At 41.3% G+C, this 22,351-nt stretch overlaps 1 protein-coding gene and 1 non-coding gene across 3 annotated transcripts in view; one reads left to right on the plus strand and one right to left on the minus strand.

Moving 5' to 3' along the window:
• Window positions 1–2,279: 2,279 nt before the first annotated feature.
• On the minus strand, window positions 2,280–2,493 carry LOC124965918 (small nucleolar RNA U3). Its single transcript, XR_007105297.1, has one exon. It is a non-coding gene; the product is annotated as a small nucleolar RNA U3 (small nucleolar RNA).
• Window positions 2,494–5,988: 3,495 nt separating this feature from the next.
• The window catches only part of Enosf1 (enolase superfamily member 1), a 37,438-nt gene continuing 21,075 nt past the window's right edge, over window positions 5,989–22,351 (plus strand). For both annotated transcript variants that reach the window (XM_047526486.1, XM_047526487.1), the window contains exons 1-5: window positions 5,989–6,131; window positions 10,155–10,263; window positions 18,076–18,191; window positions 20,263–20,349; window positions 20,718–20,744. In XM_047526486.1, coding sequence (XP_047382442.1) covers window positions 6,048–6,131; window positions 10,155–10,263; window positions 18,076–18,191; window positions 20,263–20,349; window positions 20,718–20,744 — 423 coding nt within the window. In that variant the 5' untranslated portion in view covers window positions 5,989–6,047. The remainder of the gene's footprint in view (window positions 6,132–10,154; window positions 10,264–18,075; window positions 18,192–20,262; window positions 20,350–20,717; window positions 20,745–22,351) is intronic.

The following is a 22,351-nucleotide window of genomic DNA, read 5'->3' on the forward strand; positions in this document are numbered from 1 at the left end:
ATTTCCCGAATGATTAATAATATTAAGAGTCTTAAGCATATTTTGAATTTATGTATATTCTTCGATGGGGTGTCTTAAAACTTTTTGCCCATTTTTTTTTGTTATGAGTTGTCATTTCAGTATTATGGATACAAGTCCTTCATCACTTCATGTTTTGTACAAATATTTTTATCCCAATCTGCAACTTGTTTTTTCCTTAACTTTTATACAAGAAAACAATTTTGATGAAGTTGATTTTTTTTTTTTTTTTTTGGGTGCTGGGGATCGAACCCAGGGCCTTGTGCTTGCAAGGCAAGCACTCTACCAACTGAGCTATCTCCCCAGCCCCGATGAAGTCGATTTTATCATATTTTTCCTTCTATGATTCATGCTTTTTGGATCGTAAGAAAATGTGGCTTAACCCTTTGTGATGGCACATGCCTGCAATCCCAGCGGCTTCGGGGGTTGAGGTAGGAGGATAGGGAGTTCAAAGTCAGACTCAGCAACTTAGCAAGGCCCTAAGCAACTCAGTGATACCCTGTCTCTAAATAAAACACAAAAAAAGGGCTGAGGCTGTAGTTCAGTGGTTGAACCCTGGGTTCAATCTCCAGTGCCAAAAAATAAAAAAAAAAGTGGCTTACCCACATTCACAGATTTTCTCATGTTTTCTCGAACAGTCTTATCTTTTTAACTCTTAAATTTAGGTCTGCATTCCATTTTAAGATTTTTTTTATATATATATGATATAAAGTAAAGACCCAGGGTTGTTTGTTCATGCGAATGTATGGCTCCAGCATCATTTGTTACCCATTGAATTTCCTTGGCACCTGTTTCTTAAAAAAGTCAACTGACTACATATGTGTGGGTCTATCTCAGGACTTTCTTTTATTCCATTGCTCTATATGCCTGTCTTTATACCAATATCACATTGACTTGATGAGTGCAGCTATATAGTAATTTCATGAAATCAGATAGTTTAAGTTCTTCATCTTTGCTCTTCTTGAAAATTGGCTATTTAAATTTCCACCTACATTTTTTCCATATACATTTTAGAATTAACTAAAATGTCAACCTCTTTTTTAAAAATACTGCTGGGTAGGGGCTGGGGATATAAGTCAGTGGTACAGTGCCTACCTAGCATGCCTGAGGCCCAGAGTTCATTCCCCAGCACCACCAAAAAGAAAAAGAAAAAAAAAAAATCCTGCAGGGACTCATATTACATCAAATCTATATTGAATCTTCCAATCCAAGAACATGAAATTTCTCCACATGTTTAGGTCTTCTTTTTTCTCAGTAATATTTTATAGTTTTCAGCACACAGATCTTGCATATTTTTTGTTAAGTTTGCCCCAAGTATTTCATACTTTTTATGTACTTGTAAGAGGTATTGGTTTTTGTTTGTTTTTGAGACAGGGTCTCAGTACATTGCCCAGGCTGGCCTTGAACTCCCAGTCTCAAATGATCCTACTACGACAGCCTCTCTCAAGTAGCTGGAATGGCAGACACACCCCACCACACCTAATTTGATGTATTGTGTTCTAATTTTAATTTCCAATTCATGATAACAAGCGTATCAAATGTAATTAATTTTAAATTGGAAAAGCCCTATGTTCAATCCCTAACCCTAAATAAATAGACCCTTTATCCTGTGAACTTGTTAAACTCAATATTAGTTCTAGTAGCTTTTTTGGTAACTTCCACAAAGACAGTTTTCTACAAAGGCCATCAATCACATCATCCAAGAACAAAGAGGTTTACATCTTCCTTTTCAGTTTGTCTTTTATTTCCTCCTTTGCATATGACAGACACTAAGGAAGGCCTGCAGTGCAGTCTTGAATAGAAGTGAAAGAAGACATCCTCTCCTTGTTCTTAGAGGAAAAGCATTAATCCTTCACCATATAGTCATCTGATGGCTGGAAGATTTTTGTACGTGCCCAATATTAGGTTGAAGATCCTTCTTTAAATCATGAATCAATGTTTGATTTTGTCAAATTTTTTTTCAACTGTACCTACATTACCATATAATTTGTTTTAAATGTCTAGCAGGAAGAATTGTATTGACTGATTTCCAAATGTTAAACTACATCCTTGAACTACTGGGATAAATATTTGGTGAGGGTATATCATTCTTTTTATATACCTCCGGTATAAGATTTGCTAATTTTTAAAGGATTTTTGTGTCTAAGTTCATGAGGGATATTGGTATGTAGTTTTCTTTCAATGCCTTTGTTTTAGTATTAGGGTAATCTACTAACCTCTTTTTCACATTTTTTTTTCTTGTTACCAAAATCATAACAGAAGCGACTCACATGGCATCTTCTTCCTGTTACTCCCCCAGAAGGAGAACAATGACCATCAGTGGCAAATAGTAGGTGGAGCAAAGCAACATCAAGAGCCAGCTTCACACTCAGGAAAGAACACTTCACCTCTTTCTTATCATTTCCAGTACTCTACTCCTTCAAAGAAACTTCTCTAGTAACACACTATAGAAATAATCCCGGAAAGTATAGTCTTCTTACCTCTTTTTAAAAACTGGTAAACATCCCTCATCTTGTATTTTCCACAATTTACATTAGGATTCAGTTTTAGTGTTGTACTTTCTATGGATTTGTAATAATGTATGACATTAAAGTGTAAAATCTCTGCTCTGTAAAAACACAACCAAAAAAAAAAAAAAAAAAAAAACAGGCCATAGATTTGGAGAAAATATCTGCAAAAGATGTATCTGATAAAAGACTTGTTATTCAAAATATACAAATAACAATAAGAAAACAACCAATCACATTTAAAAATGGGCAAAGACCTTATTAGATATCTCACTAAAGAAGATAAACAGATGATAGGAAACACAGAAAAACATGCTTCACCACACATCTGATCAGAGAAATACAAATTAAAACAAAATACCACTACATATCTATTGGAATAGCCAAAACCAAAAACACTGATACAACCAAATGATGGTGAAGATGTAAAGCAACAGGAACTTTCATTCATTGCATAAGGGAATATAAAATAGTACAATCTAGTTGGATGACAGTTTGGTGGTTTCTTGCAAATGAAACCTACTCTTCCCATGTCATCTAAAAATCCTGCTTCTTGGTAAATATTAAGAAGCCCAAATGAGTTGAAAATATATTCACATAAAAACACATACATGAATGAATGTTATAGCAGTTGTCCTAGTCCATTTGTGGGGCTATAATAAAATACCACAGGCTGGGTAATTTATAAAGCATAAAAATTTACTTTTTCACCTTCTAAAAACTGAGTTCAAGATCAAAGCACTGATGAGGGTTGCTCAATGTTTCCTTGATGGTGTTTTGTTGCTGCATCCTCCAGAGAAGGGGAGGGCTGTGACCCCACATGGTGAAAGGCAGAAAGGTAAGAGTCAAATGTTGCATGAAAACTCTTTGTTAAGAGACTTTATTGCATTCATGAGAGAGAAGCTCTCATTGCCTTCATCACCTCTTAAAGACTCCACCTCTTAAATGTCATCACATTAAGTTTCTACATCTGAATTTTAGAAGGCACATGTTCAGATTAAAGCAGCAGCTTTATTCATAATTACCAAATCTTGGAAGCAAACAAAATGTCCTTCAGTAGGTGAATGCACAAACCATGGTTCATCCAGAAAATGAATTATTAGTGCTAAAAAGAGGGGACTGAGAATATAGCTCAGTGGCAGAGTGCACATTTAGCCTTCATAAGGGCCTATGTTGAATCCCAAGCACCAAAAAAATCAAAAATAATCAAAGAAGAGAAATATTAAGCCAGGAACAAATACAAAGTGAATGCAAATGTATATTACTAAGAGAAAGAAGCCAATCTGAAAAAGACTATGTACTGGATGTTCAACTATATGACCTGGAAAAGACATAACATTGCAAAGATCAGTGGTTGCCAGGGGTTAGCAGAGAGGGAGGGATGAATAGGCAGAATACAGAGGATTTTAAGGGAAGTGTAAATATTCCGTATTTCATTTTTTTCAGGTGCTATTTGAAAATTGTGTTCTATTTAATTTCACATTCCATTTGTTCATTGGAACAAGTGTTTAGGAAAGTGACTTTTATATGTGAACCTTATATAAGCAAACTCATTATAATCATTTATTTGTTCCAGTGGTTTTTTGTTCAAATTTTTCTATAGATGATCATATCATCAGTGAACAAAGACAGTTTTATTTCTTCCTTACCGATATGTATACCTTCTATTTCCTTTTTGTGTCTTATTGGATCAACTAGGTCTTCCAGTACCATGCTGGAAAGCAGTGGTGAGAGGGGACATTTTTGCCTTGCTCCTTTCTGATCTTAGTGGTAAAATTTCTCATCACTAAATATGATTTTAGCTATAGGACTTTTTGTAGATATTCCTTATCAAGTTATGGAAGTTCACCTCTAATCCTAGTTCACTGAGTTTTTGTTATGAGTGGGTGTTAGATTTTGTCAAACGCTTATTCTTCATTTATTATCACATGAGTTTTCTTCTTTTGCCTGTTGATATCATTAATTGATTTTCAGTGTTGAACTAGCCTTGCACACCTGGAATTAAGCCCACTTGGTTGGGGTCTATAATTCTTTTTATACATTGTTAGGGTTATTTTATTTTTTAGGTTCTAAGGACTAAATCCAGGACTATTCTACCACTGAGCTACATCTCCATCCCTTTTTATTGTTTTGAGACATGGCTCCCTAAATTGCAGAAGCTGGCCTCAAACTTTATCCCTGATATCTTTCTTTGTTTTGAAGTCTACTCCACCTGAAATTAATATAGCATATCTGCTTTTTTTGATTAGTGTTAATGTATATTTTTGTCTACATATCTCAGTCTGTACATGTTGCTATTACAAAATATCATTTATTGGATAATTTACAAGGAACAAAATTTATTTCCTCATAGTTCTGGAAGCTAGGAAATCCAAGACAAAAGCACTGGCCAGTTTAGTATCTGGAGAGGACCATGGTTTATATTTCCAAGATGGCTTCTTAAACATTGCGCCCTCAACAAGGAAGAAGGGGTGAAGGTGGTCCCCTCCCATCCTTTTATAAGGTTACTAATTCCATTCATGAAGGCAGAGCCCTACTGATTTAATCACCTCTTAATCATATCTCCTGTCATATAGGTAATTAAGTTTCAAAACGGGGGGAACAGACCATTTATTTTTAATCTACATTTGTCTTTACATAGACAAATTAGTTTCTTATAGACAATATGGTGTTAAATCTTTTTTGATCAACTCAGACATTTCTTCAATGGATGCATTTAGACCACTTATATTCAAGTGATGATTATGTACTCTATTTGTTACTATTGTCTTTGTTTCCTTGTTCTTTGTTCGTATTTTAGTCTTCCATTCTTTTTCAGTCCTTTGTGGACTGAGGATGTTTTACGACTATTCTCTCTCTTAACATACCAGGTATACTTTTCTTTTTCACTTTTTTTAGTGGTTGCCCTGGAGTTCGCACTATATATTTACAACCCATATCAGCCACTTTTCTTTCACTAGCTATAAAATGGGGTAGATAATCCCTGCTCACCTTTATCAGGTGGCAGACAGGCTGGAGGCATTTGAAGAGACCTAGAATTTTCTAGTCCACTTGCTCTCCCGGGGGTGCGCCGTCCACCAGTGGACTCCAGGCCAGGAGCCGGGGGGAGCCCCTCGCCCGCCCCTGCTTCCAGGTAACTACTCTGTGGTTGGACCCGGTTTCTTCCGCTAGGGCGCCGCTCCAGGCGAGTCCCTTCCCTTCCAGTCCACAGGTTTGTGCTGGGCTACGCGTCGGACACCCCTTTCTCCCCGAGGGGCCGTCTAGATCCTGCGTGAACCCTCGCGTAGGCAGCGCGGGCCAGTGTGGACCTTAAACTCCTGAGGCCCGGCGAATCCTGGGAAGCGGAACTTGCCGCAGGGGCGGAGCCAAGTCCACGTGCGCGCCGCGCCCCCCGACGGGCGACCAATCAGCGGCCGCTCTGCCCCGAGCCTGCCCCGAGGCTGCCCCGCCGCTGCCCCGCCCCGCCGCCCTTTGCTGCGCTCTGCCTCCGACCGCAGCTGATCGCTCCCCGGAGCCCGCGGCATGGCGCGCGGCAGGATCTCCAGCCTCTGGGTCCGGGACGTGCGCTTCCCTACGTCGCTTGGGGGCCACGGCTCGGACGCCATGGTAAGCGTGACCGACCGCCCCGCACCGCCGGGCCAACACCCAGGCCTCCGAGTCGCAGGCTTTAATTTGCTTCTGTAAAGTGGGAAGTGGATGCGCAGAGCAGGTGGACGCTTTTCTCATCGCTGAGCAATATGAATAGCCAGAAACTCTCCACCCTCCTGTTTTGTTTTGTTTTGTTTTCTTCTCATATTTATTGTATTTTACTTGCCGGCGTTTGAAATGTCTTGGTTTCACTTTTTCGATTCACGTTTTCCTGAAAAGGGGAGAATGCTTATTATGCAACAAGTGCAAAAGAGTTTTGTTAGGGTCCCCCCCAAGGAAACCCGAGGAAACAGTGCTAACAGCTTCCCCGCGAAAAACTTGATGGGGTTTGCAGTGATAGAGACCAGGAAGCCTGGTGCTGGGAATTTGAAGTGGTGATCCTGCCCCTGCCACAGCTTGCTGTGTCACTTGTAGAAGACCGAACTTCCCTGAGCCTTTTGGGTTCGTCTACGAAACGAGAGGGTTACTGTTGGAATGAGAAACTAAGCACCGAAAAAACTCGAGTCACATAAGAGAACAGTCGTGAAATTATTGTACTTAGAAACTTGGCTAGAGGCCTGGGGTTGTGGCTTAGTGGTAGAACGCTTGCCTAGCACGTGTGAGGCACTGGGTTCAATTCTTAGCACCACATACAAATAAATAAAAAGTTCTAAAATTTTTTTTTAAAAAGAAACTTGTTTAGGAAGGATTTTTCACTGAAGGGGTTAGGCAAAATATTGAAGGAATTCTTCCCCTTAATAAGAACGTCAGAGGGACCTTCCCTCCTCTCCAGCTGTCTAAAGTAGTGTTCCTAAATATTAAGGTTCTGAGCAGGATTTTGTTTAGGGATCCATCCCTGGGACTTATGGCATGCTAGGCAAGCACTCTACCACCGAGTACATCTTCAGCCTCTGAGAAGGGTCTTCACAGGGACGTCCCCCCCCCCCCCCCATCCTCACTGCTCCTCTGGTGAGCCATAGTAGAAAAAGTTGACCCTATAAGTAGGGAATGTATAGAAACTTGCCCCAAAGTGAGAAATAACCAAAATTGGGAAAATGGTTACTTGGAGAGATGAAGGGGAAATGGGAGTCTTTATTCACACTGTGATGTTGTACTTCCCAAGCTGGGTAAATGGCAGATTGGTATTCTTTACTTTCTCTCTGTTCTTTATGAACCTGAAATGCTTTATAAAAATGATCCTCTCAAAACATGCTAATTAATATTATTAAATGCAGAAGAGTATCCCTTATTCTGAGATTAACTTCTTACTGCTTTTTAAAATTCCTCCAAGTCCTTTCACATATGATATTATGATAAATGACTTTTTAAAAATTCGGTCAGTGATCCTTTATGGACCTCCAAATAAATATTTGAAATCTTACTGATTTGTAAAAGTGCAAACATCTAATTGAGTGCTGTTGCATTTGCCCCTCTGAGGCTTGACAACTGTGGGTAAACCACACAATGGAAGCCTTGCCTTTCTCATCTGTAAAATGGGTACAGTAGTATCTCCTTCATGCTTGTGAATGAGATGCCCGAAATGAGGTGACACAGAGAAGGTCCTCAGTAAGAACTGGCTATGATTACTATTTACATACAAGGAAACTGAAAGCAGAAAGAACTCTGACCTAGACCTGGCTTTGAATTTGTGAAGTGTTGAGATACCTATTTTATTATAGGAGAGTTTAAGAAATAGCATTTGTTTCTGGGACTGAGTGGTGTATGACCTCTGGGTGAGGAAAAATTCTCTGATACCTGTATTGCAATTTCATAAATGCATAATCATTTCTCCTCTGCAGATAGGGTGTTCGTTCTGTGCTGATTCTCAAGTGTTTAGTAGAACGCGCTGCTTTGCAGTTCTCCAGAGTTATTGCTTCACTTGCCCTCTGGCCATGCTGAACTCAGCACTTCAGCTACTTTTCAGCACTTAGCAGAGCAAACCTTCCTGATGAGAAGTCTGATATTTTTATAAGGAAGCCCTGGAACTATCCTTAAAATCTGTTAAAGCAAAGGTTCATGATCATTTCTTACTGGCCTCATTAGAAATGTGGAACACTCAGGCTGCATGTATTTACTAATTTCTTGCTCCCCTGCACTCACCAAGCACCCAGAGAGCCCCACAACTGTGAGCTCACAGCCCAGCTCCAGTTGCCCCCTGGCCAGCTCCTCACAGTATTTTTCCTTTTGTCTGCTCCTTGTCTGTGAGCTCCCTTTGTCCCTAGTCCTGTGCTCTCAGCAATTAGAATATGCTGCCCACTGCATCACTAAGACTGTAGACAGTCATACTGTTGGTCCCGTCTCTGCACACCTATCTCCAAACCAGCTCCTCTCCTCTTGTCCTTTATTCTTTATCATGTCCTGCTCCAAAACAAATCCATTCTCCTTCCTTATTTATTCTCAAACCTTTCTTGCATATCTCCTTGTCCTCCAGCATTTCCATCTTCATTCTCTCCTTTTCCAGTGGTTCTTTTCCATCCCACATGGACAGAACTTTCCACTTTAGAAGAGTCTGAATTTGATCCTAATACCTTTCTAGCTCCCTTTGGTTTATGCCCTTCATCACCTGGCTTGAAATTACTGTCTGTGTCTGTTGCCTTGACCTTTATGTCTCCTTTTTCCTTAATATGAAATTGACTTCTGTTTCCTTTCTTCTCTTGGAATTGCCTTCAGTTTTTTTCTACTTCCGGTGTCCTTTATCCTCTTGCATTTCATGCCATCTGCTGTCTCTTTCTTCTGAATCTGTCTAGCTCCAGCCTCAGCCTTTCTGACTGCTTTTTCTTCCTGCACTGATCCCCTTCTTCCCTCTCCAAGACTTTCCCATTTCACTGCACACTCCCATTAAGAGTCCTCCCTAGCCAGGCATAATGACACCCCACTGTCATCCCAGTGACTTGGGAGGCTGAGGCAGAAGGATGGCAAATTCAAGACCAACTTTGGCGATTTAGTGAGACTATGTCTCAAAAAAAAAAAAAAAGGGCTGGGTATGTAGTTCAGAGGTAAATTACCCCTGGGTTCAATCCCCAGTACCATAACAAATAAAAATAAAAACAACAGAAACAGCAACAACAAAATGGATTAATTTGTCTTGAAGCTTTACTTCTTTTCCCCGCAGTGGTCTCTGAACTTGCACTGTTGTATTATCAGCCCTGCCAGAAACTATTGCAGTGGAGATCAGTTCAATTTTATGTAAGAGCTTTCTGAAACCTTGGCTTGTTCAGTTTTAAGCTACCTGTCAACATAACTCTGTTCAGTGAGCTGTGATTGAAAATTCCTGGGTTTAAAATTGAGTTGAGAGCTCGGGATGTTGCTCAGTGGTAGAGTACTCTCCTACCGTATGTGAGGCCCTGGGTTTGATCACCAGCACCACACATGATAGTAATGGTAGTGACAATGCTAATGATGTGAAATTGAGCTGAAAACCATTTTTTTTTTAATTGTACCAAAGATTTAACTCAGGGGCACTCAACCACTGAGCTATATCTCAGCCCTTTATTTACCTTTTTTTTTTTTTTAAATTTTGAGCCAGGTTCTCCTTAAGTTGCTCAGAGCCTCACTAAGTTGCTGAGGCTGTCCTTGAATTTATGATCTTCCTTCCTCAGTCTCCCAAGCTGCTAGGATTACAGGCATGCACCACCATGTGCAGCTGAACACCAATTTTTTATATCATGCAAATTGGCATTAAAAATGCATACATCTGGGGCTGGAGGTGTAGCTCAGTGGTAGAGGGTATGCTTTAGCTTGCTCTAGGACTTAAATTCAATCCCCAGCACTAAAGGAAAAAAAATAGACATTGTACTTGTTGAACTGATGTGAGTCATTCAGGACTTCCTTTGGTCCATTCAGAATTCCTGCATTTTCTTGTGGTATGTCAACTCTACCATCAGATTGGATCACTTCTTGGCATGTCCCTTATTGCATTTTCTGTTCTTAGTTGTCATTCTCATGTTTATTTCTGGGTTTCTTACATTTGTGTTTTTTGGGTACGGCACACCTTTCCTGCAGCATACGGACCCTGACTACTCAGCTGCCTACGTTGTCCTAGAGACTGATGCAGGAGATGGACTCAAGGGATATGGAATTACCTTCACTCTGGGAAAAGGCACTGAAGTTGGTGAGTTGACGATTCTCTTGAAGTTCTAGAATGCTTCATTTTTCACTTAGATTCCAGTTCTGACCTATTTTTCTGTGTATTTACACTTCTCAAAGGGATTAGAAACAATGTTTCATGGTTTCTTATTTTGCTGGGAGAAATTAACAGGTGACACTCTTTGGCCTCTTCTCTGCAGTCATCTGTAGACTGGGGGAAAACTCTGGATCTGTTTCTCTGTGTGAATGGTAACTACCAGAAGGCTATTCACCAACTCTTAACTCTTGGCTTCTGTAGAGCTTTGAGGACCTAAACTAGGCAAGTGACCAAGGGTGACAGAGGGAGCAGATGTCAGCTCACACAGCAAGGCTTATTGCGATATGCACTGTGAGTCTACCTAGTTCTCAAACTATTCCCACCAAGTTACTTTCAGGAACCAATTCTTTGTGGTGCATATTGAGCCATGTGTAAGTCATTCTTCTCCCCTTGCCCAGTTTCCTAAACTGAAGGCATTGAACATAATGTAACCTTTCTCAGCTGGCCAAGATCTTAGTGATGATGTTGAACTCTCTCATTTTTTTGGAGATGAGGAAACTGAGGCCCAGAGAGCTATTTAGCTACTTCCTAAAGCACTTGCTCTCTAGAACATTTAAATGCAACTTTTTTGTATGTATACATGCACATGCTATAAAATTCAAGAAGTACAAAAAGGTGACCTTTGCCAGATCATTTTCAGTGGATCATTAAGAGCTGAAACCAAATCATGATAGGGTGAAGAGTAAATGTCAAGAAAGGGGGTAAAACAGGTTATCTAAATTTCATGGCAATATGACACCTCCATCATGGATATTTGCAACGTCAGCATTCTAGGCAGCTGTAGGATAAAAGTCTTGGGAACCTTTCTGGAACTTTCAGTGGATACCACCAAAGTAGCTGCACCAGCTCCTCCCAGGCAACCAGCAAGTCATGCAGATCAGTCATCTCACAGGCCAGTCCTTTGGCAGACACAGAGTGCAGCACTCTGCTGGGCACTGGAAGAGTAATTTTGAGGAGACACAGAAAGAAGATGGAGTCCCACCTACAAGGAGCATACAGATTTATTGGGGAAACAGACACTACAGACAAAATCAGACTGGACGCAGTGGCACAAGCCTGTAATCCCAGCTACTCAGGATATTGAGACAGAGGATCATAAATTCAAGACCAGCTTGGGCAACGTAGTGAGACCCTGTCCCAAAATAAAAAGAGCTGGGAATGTAGCTCAGTGGGTAGAGTTCCCTGGCTTTATTCCCCAGTACCTCTGCAACCAAAAAAAAAAAAAAAAAGGGTCATAGTGCAGAGTGAGAATTGTTACAGAGAGAAGGGGTTACTTTGTTCTGCCCAGGAGGCTCTGGGCAGTGATGCTTTGAGGTACGTGTCGGAGAAAAAATAGGAACTCACCAGGCAAAATGAAGAGACCAGGCAAGATCCACCCGCTTCTACACACACACCTTTAACAATTTACTGTGAAAGTTTTCCCCAAGATGATGACCACTGACCAGGGTAGCTTTTTGAGATTTGTTTGTTTGGGGTACCAGGGATTGAACCCAGAGGTGTTTAACCACCGAGTCCCATCCTTTTTATGTTTTATTTTGAGATAGGGTCTCACTAAGTTGCTTAGGGCCTCGCTAAGTGGTTGAGGCTGACTTTGTACTCACAATCCTCCTGCCTCAGCCTCCTGAGTTACTAGGATTACAGGTGTGTGCCACCACGCCCGGCTCCAGGGTAGATTTATGAGCTGTGTTTTGACTTCTCTGAAGGTTTAATTGTCCCTGTCTGTATGTTGAGCACTTTAAGAAGCTACTCTTTCTTCCTACTACAAACTACACAGCATGGCCCCTGAAGGTTTCGTAAGCCGCACGTTAAGTTTACAAAATAGGGACAGGTCCCTGGAACCACTCTCTGTTAACAGCCAAGACTTTGAATTTTGCTACCTTTGATGCACAATGGAGGGAACCCGGAGAACAAAGATAATAAAGAATTCTTTTCAGATGGTTCTGAGCTCAGTGTTTAGACCTTCCTTGACTCTCTCACTCCCCCAACCTCACACTCCCAGCCCCACCAGCTGTCCTGAGGGACATCTTGGGCAGTGGTGAATCCACTCTTCTATCTTTATGGCATGGCTCTTAGGTGCTAATGTTGTTGTCTTCCGCCTTTTTGAGACCACAGCCTGACAGAACCCATTTTAACCTTGACCTTGCTACACATTGCACATGACTCTCTGTAGTCTCATCCGAAGAGTTACATGGCACTTGCACTACATATGAAAAATTCCATTAGCTCATCTCCGTTCTCCCACAGCCTTTGTCAGCCTAATAATTCTTTTAGGATTTAAAAAAAGGAGAAAAATAAGTATTTTCCTTGTTCCTATAAAGGGTGCTTGTTTGTGTGAAAGGGAGGGAGGAAAGGGTGTATTTTAATGTATAGAACAGATAGATCAGTGTTGTTTATCATTGGGTGTTTTTTAACTCATTTTTATAAATTTACTAATTATTAATTTCTCCTGTTTTCTTTATATATTTTTAAATGACCTGATTTCTTTAGAGTGGTCTTAGGTTCACAGCAAAATCAAGCTGTGTGTACCCACCCCACACGCCCACAGCCTCCCTCTTATCATCATGTGCTGCTGGAGTGATTGATACCTTTGTTATAATCAGTGAACCTGCACTGACACATCACGATCCCCAAAAGAACATAGTGTACCTCAGGATTCACTCTGGGTGTTGCACATTCCGTGGGTTTAGACAAATGTGCAATGACATGTATAATGTAGACCAAGCTATTAAAAAAAAATAGCAAAGAGAGGTTAAAGAGGAGGAAATTTTAAATAAACAAAAAATACAGTCATGCCACCACTTGGGCTCAGACACCCAGGGTCATCCACAAGCTTTGCTGAGTGAACTTCCAGTGCTGGAGGGTGCCAGGGACTCAAGGTCCAGGAGAAAGCCCTTGGGTTTAGTCAGCAAGAAGCTGCCTTTCAAAGGCCACGTTTTTCCAGTTGAATTTCCACCCATCCCATTATATACCAAACCTGAATTTTTCCATGCTGAAGTCAGACCACTACAACCCAAATTTCTCTTTTTTTCTCCTCTTTTGCCTTTTAATATTGTTTTTGCCTGAGTACTCCAATATCAGTCACTATTGATGCCTCATAAAATTGTGATTTTTTTTATCCTACAAATTTTAATTTTTTATTTTTTTCTGTTATTAGATACATACACATTTTTTTAAAAAAATTTTTAGTTACCAATGGACCTTTAATTAATTATTTTTATGTAGTAATGAGGATCAAACCAGTGCCTTGCACATGCTAGGCAAGTGCTCTGCCACAGAGCTATAACTCCGGCCCACAAATTTTCTTTTTTTGGGAGAGTGGGTACTGGGGATTGACTTCAGGGACACTCTGCCACTGAGTCACATCCCCAGTTCTATTTTATATTTTATTTAGAGACAGGGTCTCACTGAGTTGCTTAGTACCTTGCTTTTGCTGATACTGGCTTTGAACTGGTGATCCTCCTGCCTCAGCCTTCTGAGGATTACAGGCATTCGCCACCATGCCTCTCTACAAATTTTAATTTCTAAGCAAGTAAATATCCATCTCCATAACCCACTGAAGCAAAAAGCTTCCAGAGTCTTTTCTTATACTTCTTATGAAAGTCAAAAATGTCCTGGAGGTCAAAAAGTGAGATGACCACTGGTGATTATGCCCAGTTGTGACTGGACCATTTCTTGTCATAATTTTCTAAGGAGCCATTTTAAGGGAATTTCAAGCACCATCTGTATAAGAGGCTTACCATGGTGGATTTTTGTCCCCAAGTATAGGAGGCTCTTGGTGATAACCTGTTGGACTCCCAGACAGTGCCTTTGGTGGTTGGTGATTGGTGGTTATGGTTTTTTAATATTGTTTTTTAATTTGGGGAGTTTTTTGTTTTGTTTTATTTTTGGGGTTTACTTTGTTTTTAGCTACCATTGTTAGTTGGTGTTTCTGCTTGGGATGTGTAGGGAGAGTCATCAGAGTAGTGTAGTGCTACAGGGGTCCAGCTCCTGCTATAAGACCACCTTTATGGATCATTTTCAGGTCCTGAGGTTCATTGGGCAGAGTGGATTTTCCCAGGCGAAGCTAGCCTCACCAGGACAGAAAGTCTGGCCAAATCTTGAGCAAAACATCCCCATCCCATCCAAACTAGACATGCTGATGGCTGTGGAACACTGAAATGTGATCTGGCTCTTTTAGGTCAATGAGACCATCAAAAGTATCCATGTCATCATGGAGCCTGCAGGTGGGGTACAGCTATAGCACCTCATCCTGGTGCTGATGGCATGCAGGAGGAGACCAGGAGACCATTCAGGCAGATTGCGAGTGAGATTGAGAAGGGCATTGGACACCTAGATTTGAAGGCGGAGAACATCCTGGTGGATGCCAGAGGCAACATCAAACTCTTAAACTTCAACCTGAGCACCAGATTCCTGGCTGGATAGAAGCTGAACACGTTCTGGGGCACTCTCTAGTACCTTGCCCCTGAAATCAGGAAAAAATAAGAGGGAAAAAATATGAGGGCCCCCTGGTGGATGTGTGGAACCTGGGTGCCATTTTATATTTGATGGTCCCAGGGAGATGCCCATTTATGGGGACCACTGCTGAGCAGCTGAAGGAGTTAATCATGTATGCAAGGTACAACATTCCCCAGCATGTTTCCAAGGGAGCACAGAGCCTTGTCAATTAAATACAGACAGTGGACTCCATGCAGAGGCCACAGTAGAGCAAATAATAGGGCATCCGTGACTGAGCCAGGGTGAGGAATATTCACCCAGTCATTCTAGTGAGCCACTTCCCTAACACCCAGACTCTGCAATTGTAATAATCATGTTTGACATGAATTATGACCCATATAAACCTGGGTGTCCCTGGCAAATTGAAAATATAATGAGGTTGATGTATTACTTGATGCTCCAGCACTACATAACCCAGGGGGGCAGGCTGCATGTTCCAGGTGAAGCCTGTGCATCAGCAGGATTGGGCCTTGCCCAGGCCTGTGGATCCTTCCATGTCTGCCCACAGAAGAGTGCCAGGGAGCCTGCCCTTCTACCTTCACCTTGCCTGTGAGCAGCAGTTGCCTGAGGAAGTCAAGCAGTCAGGGCAGAAGGGCAGTGGAAGAGCCAGCATGCTGGCCATTCATCTCTGCTTCCTGCATGTGAGGACCCCCACTGCTAGCACAGCCTCCCAGTGGGGCTCTGTGCCCCGCATGCCCAACCCCTGGATGATCCTCAGTAGGCGAGTCACAGAACACAGCAGCAAGGTACCTCCACGAGTCAACCCTACGACAACAACAAGGACTGGAAAGATTGACTAGGAAGATTGCCACCTTTCAGCAACTGCGTTGTGGGCCAGCATTCAGAAAAAAAAATGGGTCCAATGAAAGGAGGGCAGAAAAGTGCTAGATTCAAGAGCAGAGTGGGCTCCAATGAAAATGGAGAGCTGAGAGAGACGAAACCAATGGACAGCCAGAAAACCCTGAGCTCTGTGGATCCTGGCATCAGGGTATGGGTATCGGTAAGGTATGGACTAAACAGCTGCAGAGTGAACGTACAGACTGGCTCAGGCCTCTCTGCAGATTCCAGCCAGGAGCACATCTGGATCCACCAGTAGTCTCCTCTGCCCCCACCTGGGAGAGGCATCAGAGACTTTTCCCTAGGACACATCCCCCTGCCCTGCTCTTCTCCATCCTTTCTCTCATGCTTCTGGGATAGCAGAGATGCTTCTTAATAAATTTGTTTCTCACAAATTGTATAATAAAACTGACATTCCAAAGATTTTTTTAAAAAGGCAAATTAAAAACAGAAGAGGAGGCTTCAGGGCAAGGCAGGAGCCCAGCAGCTGTTCCCTTCAAGGCCTGGGCCACTGTGCCTCCCTCTCCTGTTCTGTTTAGATACTTGCTTGCCTCCAGCCAGTATAGATGGCATCTCACTTGCCTTGAGCCATGTAGATAGACACTGGCTTCTCTTGACCTAGTGTAGACAGAGATTCTCCCCTTGAGCCAGTGTAGACTTGATTTACTTTAAGCTGATTGCTTTAGCCAGAAGGAATCCCTTTTCTGGTCTTTAGGCCCCTTCCTGAGGTATGTGGAGAGGGCCAGTGGCAGCCGGCTGCTGACTGCTCTTGCAGGCTGCTTCTAGCAGCACTCCTCTCCAAGGTCTGCCATCTCCTGGGATATCGCACCGCCAGGGAGCCAGCAGTGGCATCACAACCCAGATTTCTACTGAAGGCAGCAAACTTGAGTTAACTTCTTACAGCACCTTTATGTCAAGCAAGGAAAATCCACTTACTATAGATGAATATCTCAGTGTGGCCTCTTCGTCTTTTAGAACCATAAAAGATGAGCTCATCCTTAGCTTTTGTCGGATGCATCCTCGCTGTGATACAAACCACAGACTGCTTTAGTCAGTGACTTACAGCAACAATCAAAAAAACATGAGGCCAAGGTTTGAGGTAGATAATAATATACCTCCCTATGAGTCACTGACTTACTCTTAAGATTTTTTAAAATCTGAGAACATCAGCCATCAAGGAATGAGGAAGATTCTGTCTTCTCACAATTCTAGGGAATGAAGATCTGAACTGGAATGCTTGTGTATCCCATTAACAAAAGCCCTAGAGAACCCAGAATGGCTGGTTCAGCCCTAAATGTTCCATCCATTAGCAATGTGCAGTCATCTGAGAGCTATCTCACATGGGCCAGGCACATCCTAAGAGCATGTGGTACTGCTCTCAGAATGTCTTCCTCATAAGGTCTGGTTGATAGTAAACCCACATCCCTACAGCTATCCTATTAAATGACCTAATTTTTTTTTTCCTATGGAAGCAGAGCAATACCAAACAAGTTGATCAAAATGTTCTGTAGTTTGGGCTAAGTTGATGACGTGAGTTGATTATCTTGATGATATACACATAAACTATATGTTTTCTAGAATGAGGAGAGGATTAGAAAGGTCTTTTGCATACAATGTGTTACTTACTCATCTTTGGTGATGCTTGCCATCAAATCCAGGGCCTCACACATGCTAGACAAGTACTGTACCACCGATCTACATTGTAAGCAACCCCTCTTCTGCTTAAATAACGTAATAAAGCTTTTTTAAAGCACCAAGAGTAAATAATTGATGGTAATGTTGACCCAAATTAAGTTTAACCTGCCAACTATGTATGAAAAATGTAGTATATCCTAAGTAAGCCAATAGTAAGAAGTTTGATGTTTATGTATATATAAATATTATACTAATTGAAAATTCATTTAATTTTTAACAGTGTATTATGATGTTATAAATTGAAGGTATTTTCAAAACTTGTCAATAATGAAAAGGCATTTTCCTTTTTGTTTTTTCCTCTCTTAATTCTGTAAGTCAGGATGTTCTTACTCCTTAGGAACAATAAACTGTCAGGGTTTGGCTCTGAATCTGAACACTTTGCAAAGTGAATAGGAAAAAAAATTTTAGAACAATATTTAATCTGGCAGATCTGTGGTTTTTACACATGACAATCAATCAAACATACTTGCTTTATTCAGGAAATTTAGCTTAATATATAGACTCAGCTGTTCTACTTTTGGGAATATTAGTTATGACAAGTGCAGAATAAGACATGCACATTTTTGGAGCACTTTTACAAAGCATTTACCTTTTGTACTTTAAGTTTTTTTCATAAAATGTCCACATTAATTTGTGATGTTTTCATCTCTTATTTATTGACTGCATTAATATGTTTTAATAAACATCAGTAAAAATGGAATTCTTTTTAACTAGTTGTCTGTGCTGTGAATGCCCTGGCCCACCATGTGCTTCACAAGGACCTCAAGGACATCGTCAGTGACTTCAGAAGCTTCTACAGGCAGCTCACAAGTGATGGGCAGCTCAGATGGGTAAGGGACCTATTTTGTAAAAAGCTTTTATAAATAAGTTACTAAGGTCTAAGATGTCTTGTGATTGAAGAAAATGTGAACATAGTAATGGCTGTACAATTTCGAAGTAAAGCATTTCATTCAAATAAATTATTGCTGGAGCCATTTAGATAATCAGTATTTTGAGGTAATTGGTTCCTTTCTGTAAGACTTAAAGTTTTTGGCTCTCACGTACCTCATTGCCCACTCCCTGGATTGGAAACAGTGGTCTCAAGGGTGTAGAGCTGAATGGATGACGTTTCTTTGGGAGAGAGAATGTGAGTAGTTTTGGCGTTGTGGCAGAGCTTATTAAGAAGAAAAACAAGAGCAAAGTTGAAAAAGACAGAAGACCAGCCAGGTGCGGTGGTGCACACCTGTAATCCCAGCAGTTTGGGAGGCTGAGGCAAGAGAATCACAAGTTCAAGGCTAGCCTCAGCAACTTAGCAAGGCACTAAGGAACTTAGTGAGACCCTATCTCAAAACAAAACAACAACAACAAAAAAAAACAAAAATGGGCTGGGGATGTGTCTTGTGTTAAACTCCAGAGAGAGAGAGAGAGAGAAAGGTTCTAGAAAAAGTTTTCTTTTCTGTTTTGACATTTTTAATTGGTCCATCATAGTCGTACATAATGATGGGATTTGTTGTTGCATATTCATACAGGCACACAATATAACAATATAATTTGGCCAGTATCATTCCCCAGCAATTCCCACCTCCCACCCCTTTTCCTACTCCCTGTCCCTTTCCTCTACTGATCTCCCTTCAATTTTCATGAGATCCCACCTCTCCCCCACATCTTTCTTTTCCTTTTTCCTCTCTAGCTTCCACATAGAAGAGAAAACACTCATCCCTTCCCCTTCGGTTTGGCTTTCAAGTAAGGACTTTTAACACAGTAAGATAAACCCAGTAATCTAGACTTTGTCCTTGTCTCCTGATGCCTGGTTTGTCTTTTCTAAACTCTGCTGGTCTCCCATCCATGCACAGAGAAGGGCACAAGAGGATGCACTTTCCATATTGCCTTGGGTTTTATTTTTTACTTTCTGCAAAGCAAGTTTATCTTGCCTTGAAAGGTGTCATCTTGAAGAAGCTCCCACTGGCCAAATCTGGGACAACTATAGCATCAGTATAAATATGATAGCAATGACATATAAACTCATGGAGTGAAATAAGAATCTATGAATCTATTTGTATAATAAGCAAAGGAAAACTCATCATGACACTAGAATACAAACTAATGAGTATAAGATGAATAACATTAGGAAATCACCATATTTCAAGCATTAGGCCATAGTTAATTGAGGCGAGAGTCACAAGTGGATGCCTAAATTTGGGGTCAATAGTAATCTCCTTATTTAGAAAAGAAACTGGTATTTTCAGACTAAAGAAACCAAATGAACACTACCTTACTCAAGTGGTGAAAGTTAATAACCCTAATAATAAAACAAAATGACATCATCACTTATGCAGCATTTATACCAAAAAAAAATGTATTAACTGAATCTAATCATGAAGTAACTGCAGACCAACCCATATTGTGGGATATGAGACAGATCAAATGGCCCCTACTCTTTAAAAATGTCACGATTGATGAAAGAAAAAAAATTTGTTCCAGATCAAAAGACATTAAAGAGTCATGACAACTGAATACAACATGGTCCAGTATTGCATATGGATCAGGGTAAAATAAGGTACTATTGATAAAATAAGGTACTATTCCATCAATATTTTATTTCCTGAATATGATCCTTATTCTGTGGTTATGTAGGAGAATGTCCTTATTTTTTTTTTTTGAAACTATACACCAAAGTATTTAGGAGTAAAAGAACATGTGATCTGCAACCTCACTCAAATAATTTAGTAAAGAGGGAGAGAGATGAAAAGACAAGTTTTTGTACTTTTGCAAATTTTCTGTTGGTTAGAAACTGTTTTCTAAAAAGCTTAACCTTTGGGTGAATTTCCACTGCTGTCTTTTTATTCTTGAAATGTGTCCCTGGCCAAAAGATCTAAGTATCTTTTTCATGTTTAAGAAGTGCTGTTATGTTTTTCTTCCCAGATTGGTCCAGAGAAAGGTGTGGTGCACCTGGCAACAGCAGCCGTTCTGAATGCGGTGTGGGACCTGTGGGCTAAGCAGGAGGGAAAGGTAACTCAGAACCGTGGGTATGACTCTGGCACAGGGGAACACGTGACTTTCTCTATGAGCAGCCGCTGAAGACCAAAGTCAAGTGCAACACAGGTCTCCAAAAGGAAATACTGAGATGCCTGATTATTTTCCCTCTGAGAGTTATTGGCAGTAGTTAGGAAATTATAGGATTAGGTTAGAAAGGGTCAAGAAAGATGGAAAGGCACAGCAAAGGGGACAGGTTAAGAGGCAGCAAGAGACACAGGCATCATTACAGGTGAGTGGGTGGCCAGGAGGGCCAAAGTTCTGATAGTGCACATTCACTGTCAGGACAAAAATGGGTGCTTTATGAATATGTTTTATACATCTTTTCTTTTTCTTTCTTCCAGCCTCTGTGGAAGTTACTTGTAGATATGGTAAGTAGATTCTTCAATGTTGTAATCATTTCTAAATGAAATAGATTTTGTGGATTACTTGCCTTTTGATAATCAGTAACTATATTCAGAAATATATTTAGATCACTGATGGTAAAGCAAAAACCAGTAAAATGTAATACTCCCTTTCTGATATGTGAAGTAGCAGCTCTGCTTATGTAGGCGGGGTGGCATGTTGGGAGACAGTGAGTTAAGGTATCCCCTGCGGGGATGCCAATTCTCTCTACCTCCACTGCCTCACTGTGAGGATTATGAGAAGAAGATCATAGAACCTCTAGGAACCTTGTTGAATTAAAGACCAAATGAAAAGAGCACCTCATTAACTCTTGAAAACCATGTGTCACTGTTAAGACATCAGCTGGTCATTTTGACTCCAAAAGCAAGATCAGATCATGGAGATCTGTGCTGTGCATTTCCAGCAGGGAAGGAGCTTAACACTGATTCTAAAGTTATGCACTTGGTGTTTTCTTTCTCCTTGGCCTGTTTATAGCAGGGGTGAACACCTGGCTGCTGAGAAGGGAAACTTCATACAAGTTAAAGGAGAGTGAACCTCTGACCCAGGCAGAACTAGCTTTGAGTCTAGTTTTTAGTATTAACTAGCTGAGTGACCCTGAGCATATTAATTAACCACTGTGAGCTACAGCTGCCTTAGCATTATGTCTAGTAGCCCACAAATTATTATTTGGCAGGAAAATCAAAGAACTTCATGGCCTTGAAGACATTTGGACCAGGAGGCCTTGCTGCCCTCTGGAGGCAGGTGAAGAGAGAAGGCCATCATATCTGTCTGACATGGCCAAGGGTGGTATGGGGGCCATCTCCAGGGGAGGGATGTGAAAAGGTCACCTTTCATCCAGGGTGAATCTACTGACCACCAAAGCAGAAGGATCTGAGGAGTACCAGAAAGGTGCCCGAGATCCCCCCTGAGGACTTTCCTTTTTTTGGATCTTATTCCTTGCTTCAATGCTACTCTTTAAAAAGCAGAATCTCAGTGTTGAAAGAACCTTAATGATTTTTAGCAGCTCTGGAGGAGTATTACTTTTCACTGTACAACATTAATGGGAACAAAGCTACTAGTTATTTTTCCCCTGACTCTTCAACTGGGGGAGGGGGGTGGTGGCGGGGAGGACCCAGTGTGAGGTCTCAGTTGACATGTGGCCAGAGCTCTGAGCAGGCAGAGGAAGAAAAGCTGATCTGGAGCACAGTTGGCCATTGTCCAGGAAGGTCAACACATTCCCATTCCACACTTGCTGTCAGGGAAGGAAATCATCCCCACTAGCCAGGAGAAGAGATTGCCAAGGCTGCACTGCTAATGAGCAGTGGACCTCGGATGACCCTGAGTGACCCATCTCTGAGAGCAGCCTTCTTTGCTCAGTACCAAGCTGCTCCAGGACCACCTTCATCCCCTCGCAGTTCACTGCAAGGTCAGCCTGAGGGCTGAGCAGGTGTATAGAGGAACGCCAGGCATCATCTATTCGTTTATATTGTGCCAAGTGTTTGTCTTGTGCCAGGGCCTCTTGCTGGGAAGCCATGTTTCTTGGAAAGAACAAGGCAGAGGCAGGGAATGAAGGATCAGGGCATGAGGGACTGAG

Source organism: Sciurus carolinensis, chromosome 15, assembly GCF_902686445.1.
Source record: "Sciurus carolinensis chromosome 15, mSciCar1.2, whole genome shotgun sequence".
NCBI classification, from domain to species: domain Eukaryota; kingdom Metazoa; phylum Chordata; class Mammalia; order Rodentia; family Sciuridae; genus Sciurus; species Sciurus carolinensis.